The sequence below is a fragment of the Gossypium hirsutum genome, chromosome A03 (assembly GCF_007990345.1).
Source record: "Gossypium hirsutum isolate 1008001.06 chromosome A03, Gossypium_hirsutum_v2.1, whole genome shotgun sequence".
In the NCBI taxonomy this organism is placed as follows: Eukaryota; Viridiplantae; Streptophyta; class Magnoliopsida; order Malvales; family Malvaceae; genus Gossypium; species Gossypium hirsutum.
Window position 1 is genome coordinate 10,630,462 of NC_053426.1, and position 11,923 is coordinate 10,642,384.

At 33.3% G+C, this 11,923-nt stretch overlaps 1 protein-coding gene across 5 annotated transcripts; it reads left to right on the forward strand.

The window, feature by feature from the left end:
* Positions 1-1,900: 1,900 nt before the first annotated feature.
* Positions 1,901-6,206, forward strand: LOC121202913 (phosphomethylpyrimidine synthase, chloroplastic). Of its 5 annotated transcripts, none has more exons than XR_001680629.2 (7): positions 1,919-2,060; positions 3,049-3,358; positions 3,448-3,575; positions 3,818-4,644; positions 4,793-5,469; positions 5,591-5,696; positions 5,864-6,206. XR_001680629.2 is itself a non-coding variant. In XM_041108325.1 (6 exons), the coding sequence occupies exons 2-6, from the start codon at positions 3,051-3,053 to the stop codon at positions 5,598-5,600; spliced, it is 1,950 nt and encodes a 649-aa protein (XP_040964259.1). In that variant the 5' UTR covers positions 1,901-2,060; positions 3,049-3,050; the 3' UTR covers positions 5,601-5,804. The 5 variants fall into 5 exon arrangements, 3 of the variants coding, with proteins under 3 accessions (XP_040964259.1, XP_040964263.1, XP_016665338.1); XR_005922278.1 differs by lacking the exon at positions 1,919-2,060 and adding an exon at positions 2,276-2,317; XM_041108325.1 differs by lacking the exon at positions 5,864-6,206 and having other exon boundaries at positions 1,901-2,060; positions 5,591-5,804.
* Positions 6,207-11,923: the final 5,717 nt, after the last annotated feature.

Genomic DNA, 11,923 nt, shown 5'->3' on the forward strand with positions numbered 1-11,923 from the left:
TTGTTTTGGTTTGTTGCCTTTTAGTGTTAAATCAGGTTAAATCGGTGTGAATCAAAATTAAAAATCTATTTATTTTTATCCAAATGTTCTTAATTGATTTATTTTAGATTTTTACATAGGAAAGCATTAGGGAGTATAAGATTATGTTTGATAATTGAAAAGTTTTATAAAATATGTTAAAATTAAATATTTAATATAATTAAATTGTTTAATAAAATATAATATAATCTTAAATGAAATAATAAAACAATTAAATTTATTCTCTATTTAAGTCTGTCTAATTATTTGCATTCTGAGTTAAAATATTGAAAATATTAATATCCAGTTAATTGAATCTTTTAAACGCATTTTAAAACAGAGCCTAAATTAGACGTTTTACCAACTGAAAGCAAAAGCCATCTGATTAAGGGTGGGGTTTCAGTATTTTTGACTTTTGCATTTTAAAGTATAAATTATCAAAATATCTTGTTTTTTATTAACTATTTAAAATGTATATAAAATTTTGGATTAATTTATATTTCATGTGTCATCATATTAAATCATTTAAATATGATTTTATTATTATATTTAAAATTTTAAATTATTTCATGTCTAATTAAATTTACAAATAATTTATTAATTATTAAAAAATATTTTATGTATAATTATGTTAAATTATTTAAATAATATCTAATTTAATTTAATTTTTAAATTTTTAACATTAGACATTTTAATTTTTCATTTTAAATTTTAACTTAAAATTAAAACCGTCCTTTTTAAATTGAACTTTTCACAAACATATCTTAGCAACATCATGAGGAGTTGAGAAGAATGAAGGGTGATGAGTCCGTTGAGGTTTGATATTTTGGCCCTCAAAAATATCAGTGTTGCTTTCAGATCACAATTTCGTTCTTTTGTCCGCATCCTCGGGAAACAAACAAAGAAGTCCACTCGACCTGTTTACCTTTTCTCTCATTTGGACCACAGTTCAAGCAACAGGTGGCCCAATGTCATCCTTTAATTACCAATCCTTGTATTCAACAATAAAATATTTAATTCAAGATTAACGTAAAATAGTACGAGTAGGGATTGAGGTCTTTTACAAACATTCCAATGAATTGAATTTTAAATTTTAAATGTTTGGTTTAATTTGAGGAAAATCTTATTTATTATATACATATTATATACATAAAAAAATAGTCAGTACAATTTTAGATATAAAAAGTAAAAAAAATTAGTAAAATCTTTCGTAAAAAAAATAAAACCTCTTCAAAATAAATAAAATTTTTTTCCTTTTCTTTACTAAAAATAAGATACGGAAATGATTAAATCTTACCAAATAAATTAGTTTATTACTCACTTGTAAACATGCAGGAAAAATAATACTCCTACCAAATGTAGTTAAAGTGTTTTATTTGAATTCTCAAAGTATCAAATATTGTATCAATTATGCTTTTTCATCAGTCTAATATTAAATTTGGATGTTAAATGTCAACTCGAATTTAATATGAAGAATATTTAAAACATATAGATCAAAATTTAAACATGCGTATACCAAATGCATTAACAATAAATTTGATGCGTTAAAAAAATATCATTATTAAAATTTAAGAAAATTATATTTTTTTCTTTTAGTACATTATATCTAATCTGTTTATATGATAAACATACATGTATTTAGAATTTGACATATTTGTTTTAAATATGATTCTCGTCAAATTTGAGTTAACATTTATATCTATGTTGACAATTAGGTTGATGGAAGGAAGCAATTGATATGATATCGATGCTTTGAAAATTAAATTAGAATGATATAAAGTTTGAGGATTAATTTAAAATATAAGTTATAGTTTAGGGACATATAATGAAATTAACTCTAAAAATGTATATAGAAAATATCTAATAAATGCACCACGTAAGCATGCGCTTTTTCATTATTTTTGAGAGGGGAAAAAAATGTTTCTGTCACTCTTTTACCAATATAAATGGAAGAAGGCTGTGCAGGACGAGTGCTCAGTTATTATTCGAGAGCTCTCTCACTCTCCACTTTAGAGACGCTTAATAGGGATAAGATCTTCCAGGTTCCTCCTCTTTTTTCACTCTTTTTTTTTTAATTTCTTTTGTTTGTTTGGCTGGTGAGAAAATTAAATTAAATCTAAATAAATAGCACATTTTCTTTTTATTCTCCTTTTTTTTCTAGATCACTGCATGCTGGTTTAATTCAAACATAGGCTTGTAATTTTACGTGTTTTTCTTTCTTTCTTTTTATTTGTACTGCCCTGTTATATCAGATACACTGAACCACTAAGGAAGCTGTTGTTTTTTCTTCTTAATTTTGGTAACGTTTTCTGCGATTATAGTAAGTTAATTATTTATAAGTGATAATGGTGAGTTATAAATCAGCGGTTGGATTTGTATGAGAAGTCTTCTTAAATCTTAATGGATATGCTCTATGCTTATTAATCTTGAATGCCTTTCTATTTTAGTTCTGAAGAAATTCAAATTTTGACCTATACGAAAAGTAATGTTTACTTGTGCAAAATATCCAAGATTATGCATTTTCTTTAGCATTTTATATGAATACACAGCACACTGAACCAGGAGACATATATATTGCATATATATTGTAGATCGAGGGTTTTCACTGAAATGCATAGAACTATGTAATCACATTTACGTCCATCGTGGTGTCCCTTAGATTATTATTTATTAGAAACTAGACTAGAATTCTTCTGTTTATCTGATGAAAACTTTATGAAGTTGGAAATACTAGAGTATAGACCTTCTGTCCTTGCTGGTAATGCTGATTAACGCGGCATTTTTTCTTTTTCATTCTAGATTTATCTTTTATGCCATTAGTTAATTTATTTGTATATTTAATGTATACAAATTTGTTATTTTTATTCTCAAGAGTAGGCAACGATAATTGCTTTTTTTCTAATCAAATTCGACCTTCACGTCCTGCATTTATCAATTATGTTTGTTCTCGATGTTTTATGTATAGTTAATCATTTGATGATTGTGTGGTGATGATTTATTGATAACTCACGACATGCTTGGTCAATCCAGATATGGCATCGGTGCATGCTAGCTTCACATCAGTTGTATGCAAGAATGGCAACCATTCTGCTCCTTCAAGGTTTCCTTGTACGACCTTCTTACCCGGCTTTGATGTGGTTGGCCGTGTTTCAAATGCTTGTAAGAAGGAAATATGCCCTTCTATGAGTTCAGGTCCTAAAGCCACATTAACTTTTGATCCTCCAACAACCAATTCAGAGAAAAGCAAACAGAAGAAGCATACCATAAATCCTGCTTCCCCTGATTTTATGCCACTTCCATCATTTGAAGAATGTTTCCCAAAGAGCTCAAAAGAATGCAGGTTAATTTAGTTATATATATGCAATTTGTTGGTTCTGTTTTCTTTCCCTTTTGCTTGAAAACATTTTTTATGCGTGATGAACCTTTCAGGGAGGTTATTCATGAAGAATCTGGCCATGTACTCAAGGTTCCCTTTCGAAGGGTTCATTTGACTGGAGATGTGCCAAACTTCGACACATATGACACCAGTGGTCCTCAAAACATCAATCCACGCATTGGTAGGATGCTCAACCTTGCTCTCAGCTTCTTGCTCCTTTTTGAAGGACATTAGCTTTTCTTCACTTTGTTTTGCTTAGCCAACTCCCCTCTTATATGTTCTTGATAAATCTTTGATTGTTTGTTTGGGTCTTTACTCCACTATGATTATTTTATGTTCCTTTCATATATTGGATCTCTTGATATTGTTATAGTTTTATGGTCAAGTTAAATGCTAAGTTTTGTACTTGACATCTTTAAACAGGACTCCCTAAATTGCGCAAGGGCTGGGTTGACAGACGGGAAAAACTGGGTGCACCTAGATACACTCAGATGTACTATGCTAAGCAGGGAATCATTACTGAGGAAATGTTATATTGTGCTACTCGTGAGAAGCTTGACCCAGAATTTGTTAGGTCAGAGGTTGCCCGTGGGAGGGCGATCATTCCTTCCAACAAAAAGCACTTAGAGCTGGAACCAATGATAGTTGGACGAAACTTTTTGGTCAAAGTAAATGCAAATATTGGAAACTCAGCCGTTGCAAGTTCAATTGAGGAGGAAGTTTACAAGGTCCAATGGGCAACAATGTGGGGTGCTGATACTGTTATGGATCTCTCAACTGGGCGCCACATTCATGAAACCCGTGAATGGATCCTACGTAACTCTGCTGTGCCTGTTGGGACCGTGCCAATCTATCAAGCACTTGAAAAAGTCAATGGAATTGCTGAAGATCTTTGTTGGGAAGTCTTCAGGGACACCCTGATTGAGCAAGCTGAGCAGGGTGTAGATTACTTCACAATCCATGCTGGGGTACTGCTGCGGTACATTCCCTTAACAGCAAAACGGATGACAGGAATAGTTTCTCGAGGAGGATCTATTCATGCAAAATGGTGCCTGGCGTACCATAAGGAGAATTTTGCTTATGAGCATTGGGATGACATACTTGATATCTGCAACCAATATGATGTGGCGCTTTCAATCGGGGATGGACTAAGACCTGGATCCATATATGATGCCAATGACACTGCACAGTTTGCTGAGCTTTTAACCCAAGGGGAACTGACTCGTAGGGCTTGGGAAAAGGATGTACAGGTATCTCAATGCACCTTGGAAGTGCTCCTTTAGCATTCTGTTCATAAAATGTTTCTAAAGTACTGCTCAATTTGAAGTGTATTACTGGCTTTACATGGTTTTGATTATCTTATAACTTTAACATGATTTTTTTTTTGGTGCTTTTCAGGTAATGAATGAAGGACCTGGACACATCCCAATGCACAAAATTCCAGAAAATATGCAAAAGCAGCTTGAGTGGTGCAATGAAGCACCTTTCTATACCCTTGGTCCTTTGACAACTGATATTGCTCCTGGATACGATCATATCACTTCTGCAATTGGTGCAGCCAATATTGGGGCTCTTGGCACAGCACTTCTGTGTTATGTAACTCCAAAGGAGCACCTTGGGTTGCCAAACAGAGATGATGTAAAGGCTGGTGTAATAGCTTATAAGATAGCCGCCCATGCTGCTGATTTAGCCAAGGGTCATCCTCATGCTCAGGCGTGGGATGATACATTAAGCAAGGCTAGATTTGAGTTCCGATGGATGGACCAGTTTGCATTGTCACTGGACCCCATGACTGCCATGTCCTTCCATGACGAAACCCTGCCATCCGAAGGTGCCAAAGTGGCTCACTTTTGCTCCATGTGTGGACCGAAGTTTTGCTCAATGAAGATAACAGAGGATGTTCGAAAGTACGCTGAGGAGCATGGTTACGGGAACCCCGAGGAAGCTATGCAACATGGGATGGATGCTATGAGTGCTGAATTCCTGGCTGCTAAGAAAACAGTTAGCGGTGAACAACATGGTGAAGTTGGTGGGGAAATCTACCTGCCCGCCAGTTATGTGAACTCTTCTGACAGGTGAAAGTAAAGTACGGTGTTTTAATTTATTATTTTTGAAATTCTCAAAGGAATAATGGCAAGGAAATTAAAGGTTGTCTTCTTCCCTCACGTAGTTTGTCTTATCGGGATTTCCTTGCAGGCTTACATGAATAAGAGGAAATGCTTCAGAATTTCTCGGACCCCTGATGCATCACTAGCTCTATAATAATAGCTATACATGCAGTCTGTTTACTATAATGCTTTAGGTGAGTTACCAGTTTAGTATGTAGAATAATACCCTCTTGAGACATCTGTATATTGTTCTGCTTTGTCTGTTGTGAGTCTTAATTAATAAAAAAGGGTTTCCCCCACAATTTCCATGTCCATTGTAAATTATGTTATCGATGTTGGTATTGACATAAAAACGCACCAGGGGTGCCTGTATCTGCCATTTAGCTCTTTGGCATTTTGGCAGAATGAGGCTGAGAAAGTCCCTTTGAACCTGATCAGGATAATTCCTGCGTAGGGAGTGTGCATTTTTGTTGCTGTTGCTTGAACAGGGATGGAGCTCCCATGTCCAATCGATGGTTTGGGCTACCTCATCCTCCAGGGCAGATAAGGCCGCTCTATGGCCTAACTCACTCCGGTATTTGCCTTATCGATCATGGTTTTAGTAAATCGAAGATTTAATGTTATATTTTAATTTGACATAATTTGATCCCTTATCTTTATAATATTATTAAGTCTAAAATGATAATAAAGTTTGTTTATTTTCATGGCTTCGATTTTTCTTTATTATTATTCTGGATAGAGCTATGTGAAAATTTAACTGATCATTATCAATCAATAATAAAATTTACATATCAATTGAATTTTTAAAGTCAATTTTAATAAAAATTTCAGATTGTTACTTTAACGAAAACTACCAACAAGTGTTATTAAATTTGTAGTAAATTACATTTTGATCACTGGACTTTGAAAATGTTTTCATCTTCAACGTAGAGCTAACCCAAAATCCAGTCTTACAATTACCATCTCTCGACTCGCTGTTGCATCACCATTCCACCACTATCATCAATCCCCATCGGTCAATCTGATCCTACCCCTGAACCAACATCAAAATCACCATACTCAACTCCCGAGCCTATAAAATATACCTTGTATTTGAAGTGCAATTGCTATATCTTGATTGACTTCTGATTTTTTGTTTCAACTACTTGATGTAGTTTGAATGCATCTACTGCAATTGATGCTTTGCTCATTTGCCTTATATTTACGAGTAATTAGATTTCAATGTATTCCTCCATAAGATACAACATATATTAGAGTTTTCATCAGATTTCAAATATAACCTTTGGTTCCAAAAAACTTCTCTTTTTCTTTTTGGTGAATGGAGAGTTCAGAGAAATATTCAAAGAAATAGAATTAATAGATATATAGATTATGATAAGGCTGTAAAGATATGATGTATGTATGCATGTATGAATAAATTATAGACATAATCGAATTTTAATTGGTATGGTTAGAAATATGATGAGCAAACTTTTATTATTTATATTATTGTAGATGCATGCATTAAAAATTGTTATATATCTGTAATAGGCTAATTTTGGCCTGACTCCCAAAAAATAATAACCGAATAAATAAAGCCAAAAGATGCAATCGGTCGAAAACGAGCCAAAAAGGGTCAAATTGAAAGACAATCATTAAATTGTAGCCAAATCAAAAAGATAGAGGAAGCCAAGGAGTTCAAAATTTGTTGACTTTGTAAAAGGCTAAAAATAGGAAGATATGATTTTCTTTTTTGTTTTTATTTTATTTTATTTTATTTTTAAATTATTTAGACTATTTTTAGTAAACCCATGTATATAAATAGGGGTATTTTGTTCTTTGAAGGGGGAGGACTTTTGTATTCCTACTTCAATTTGGAATTGGATTATTCTCTCTTTTCTTATTTTTATTGGAATTGAATTATTTTCTTTTCTCTTTCAATCACGTGTGAATTTTGTCCTTTTCATTTCAATTTCTTTGTTTTTTCTAAATTCGTCTAATTGCTTTTAGCCCTTCCATTTTTTTTATTGTTCTGTAATTAAGTTTTCAATTTTTCTTTGGCCCTAAAATTTGTTTTGACTGCATTTTGGTCCTCTTTGAAGTTGTACGTTTTGGAGGGTGGGGATTATTTCCCTTTTGGTCCTTCGTTGTTATTCGCATGTTCAAATTGGTCCATTTCCTTTTATTTATTTTTGATTTGTCCCAAAATTTTGCTTTAAGGTTCGATTTAATCTTTTTTTTATTTTAGCCATTTTATTATCAAATTAACTAATTTAATATATTATTGCTATTATTATTATGTTTCTATTTATATTTTTTTATTCTAATACTATTATTATTTATCTATTTATATTTCTACTATTATTATATTTCTATTTATTATATTTTTATTTCTATTTATATACTAATATTATTATTATTATTATTTTTCTTATATATGTTTTTTTACTTTTGTTATTAACATTCTATTTATTTATTTATTTATTTTACATTTTTTATTATTATGTATTTTAACTTTTTATATAACGCTCATTTCAAATTTTTATATATTACTTACTTTAATATTTTTATATATTATGTATTTCAAACTTTTTTTTACACATTATATATTTTGAATTGTTTATATATTATTTTTAAAGAGTTTTATATATTATTTTATCTTGAATGGATACCAATTTTTTTTAAATTATTTTATATACTTTAGATCGCTTTTATAACATCCATTTTAAATTCTTTTTATGTATCATTTGCTTAGAATTGTTTTATATTTTATTTTAGATTTTCTTACTTTGTATTTATTTGTTATTTGTGATTCATTATTATAACATTTTGTTTATGAATTATTACTTTGCGTTGTACATTATTATTCCATCGCATTTTATTTGCTTAAAAGATCGTGTTTTAATATCGTTTAAGTTTTAAAATCATTTTATTCAAAAGTTTTCAAAATAAGGAAATACTCGGTATTTGGCATCTTCGAGAAGATTGTGCCCTAACTTATTGGGTTCCAATTTTCCTCGTTGAATCTAAGTAACCGAGTACCCCTTTTTCAATCAAAACGCATAAGTTTCAAATAAAAACTTATTCTCAGGAATTCGAGGTGTTGTGTCCTAATTCACTGAATATGACATTTTGTATCTCGAGATAAGGATTTCTAAAAAAATAAAAGCAATGTTCTATGTTTAGAAATCCGAGAAATCGTGCCCTAACGTGTTGGGTTTCGGTTTTTCGTTGGACCAAATAATCGAATATCCTTTTGTAATTTTCAAATGTATGAGCTTTTGGAAATAAAGAATTGATCGTGGTTTCGAAGGCTTAAAGAATCATGTCCTAACGTGCTGGATGTGATATTATATTCTTTCGAAACAAGAGAATTTAAATGTTCAATTTGAGTTATTCAAATGTTTTAGAAGAAATTGTATTTCAAAATATATTTTTTTTAAATTTTAGACAATAGGACATTAATTAATCAATTGGTACCAATTTTGGGCGTTACGAGGGTGCTAACCCTTTCTCGTGCGTAACCGACTCCCAAACCCTTTTTTCTCGAATTTCGTAGACCCAAAATCATTGTTTTAATAAATCAAAATGTTTTATTAAAATGATCAACCTCAAGGTGATCCGATCACACCTCAAAAAAGATCGGTGATGACTCCATTTTTATTTTTAGGTCGACTCCTGTTTTTCAAATAAAAAAAATGGTATCGACAGCTTGGCGACTCCACTGGGGACCAATAAGAGAGTCAAGCCATAAAATTTATTATTTTCTGTCCTTTTGTCAAAAATTGAAAATTTGATTTGAAAATTATAATTATTTTGTTACATTTGTTTGTGATCTCTATGTTTGCTAGAATACTTTTGTATTGCATTGCATGACCGTTGTGGTTACACCTTTTAAATGGGAGTGAGAAACTATGCCTTCATGGGGTTTTCACCTCCGTATAGGCTACTGGACTGCTTCTGGGATACATCCGTACCTATGTCTTCATGAGGTTTTCACCTTCACATGGCCATAGGGAAATGTATTCCCTGAACTGAACTTGATCCACATAAGCCTATAATGGGTGAGGGTTGATGAATCTGCTGGTTCAGGTACCCTGTCTTTAGAACCAAACTGCATATAGCGAGCCTTAAGAGCTCACCCTAGGTAGAGCCACTCCAAACCCTAGTGGTTACCCAAGTAAGTGCTCTATTTGCTATTTATGTATTTGTACTGACGTGTTTTCTTTTGTTTTGGTTATGATTGTATTGCATTTTCATCATAGAAAGGAGGTGTTGATTCATATTCGATTGTTAAATAGAACAGTTTGTCATGGAAAAACGGATTTCTTGATAAAGTGGATTATAATACGGTTGTTTGAATATGGACCAAGTAAGCACAACGAAAGAAGGCTGATAGTTCGCGGAGGAAAACAAGACTTTGTTTTATTGTCTGAGGATTCAAGCAGATAAAGATTATTATAGAATCGTCACGTCTCGACTTTCTTAAAGGAGTTGACAAGCATCGCGAGGATAAGTGAGTAATAAGTCGCGTCCCGGATCAAGCAAAAAGGAGCTAGTGGAGGCATCTATTGGAAGTTTGCGAGATTTGACTTTTACGAAGAAAATGGATCGGTGTATTTGCTTGGAATATGAGGGCAAGGCCGCATATGTAATCCATTTTATGTAAAGGAATTTGTTTTCTAGAAAAGTTGTTCTAATAGAATTGAATTCAGAATCAACGCTTATATTTCTTTTGCATTCATCCCATGCATTTGCATTGCATTGCATCATTTACATTAGATTTTCACAAAATGACCCTAATTAATTGAAATTATTTCAGTTAATCTGGAAACCGATAAAAACTTACCAACCAAGCATCGTTACGGTACCCGTGCTAAGACAAAAGATATGGACCAAAGATTGGAAAGGCTTGACCAATTACAAAAAGAGATGTAGGACCAGTTACAAATGCAAATGCAAGAGCAACTGACAAAGGTCCGGCAAGATATGAAAGACCAAGTGCTCGAGTCTCAAAGGAATATAATGAATTAGTTGTCCCAATTACTGACAAAGGGGCTAGGAAAAGGAAAAACTCCATGATTAATGCTAGGGAGGACAACGAGGGGCTTCTCTACCCTCCAGGTTTCACCCCGAAAAATGCTCAGACATCTCCTCAAGGTGTACCTATCCAGAAATATCAGGCCGATACCTCGGCACCATTGGATTACCCGATAGGCTCAAGCTCCAATCCAGGGGGCAATCTAATCATTCCTGTAGTTCCTGATCTAGACGAAATGGAAAAAGCAAAGAGGGAACTCCTAAAGCAACTGGAAGACCGGTAAAAATGGCTAGGGAAAAGTTTAAGGCGATGGAAAATGCTGATGATTATCGTGGAATTGATGCTAGGGACCTGAGCTTGGTTCTGGACTTAATACTTCCCTACAAGTTCAAAATGTCTGAATTTGAAAAGTATAACGGGACTAGCTGTCCCGAAGCTCACATCACCATGTTTTGCAGACGAATGACTGAGTATATCAATAGTGACCAATTATTGATTCACTGTTTCTAAGAAAGTCTGGTTAGGGCAGCATCCAAATGGTACAACCAATTAAGCCGTGCCTAGATCAATTCATGGAAGGATTTAGCATAGGCCTTCATGAAGTAGTATGGTCATGTGACGGATATGACTCCTGATAGGATCATTTTACAGACCATGGAAAAGAAATTGAATGAGAGTTTCTGGCAATACGCCTAAAGGTGGAGGTAGTTGCCATACAAGTTCAGCCACCTCTCCTAGAAAAAGAGACTACCATACTTTTCATCAATACTTTGAAAGCCCCGTTCATTAATCATATGTTGGGAATCACTACTCTGAGCTTTTCAAATATAGTAATGTCCGGTGATATGATTGAAAATACGGTAAGAAGTGGGAAGATAGATGCGGGAGAGGGCGCTAAAAAGTCAACCCCGAGAAACAAGAAAAATGAAGTGAACATCGTGAGCATGCCTTCCAAATTGGTCAACGTAGGCCGGCTGATGGTTGTAACCACTAGTTATTAAGACTCTTCAAGGCAGGAATCCAACTCGAGGCCAAATACAGAAAAACTCTAATTTACACTCATCCCGATGTCATATAAGGAGTTGTATCAATCTTTTCGATGTGCATGTGGTGTCTTCGTTCTACTCTGAACCCGTGCAACTTCCAATCCCAAAATGGTACAATGAGAATGCCCAATGCGAGTACCATACAGGAATAACGGGACACTCAATCGAAAACTAAACTATATTTAAAAGTTGGTCGAAAGGTTCATTAAAATGGGAATTGTGAAGTTCAACGATTCCTCAGAACCTAATCGCTCTGACAATGGAGTAAACGCAATATTTGAAAGTGGGGGCAAAAGGGTTGCGATTCCTTGAACAAGTTAAAAGGGGAAGGAATATCGGGGAATCTGAATGACAT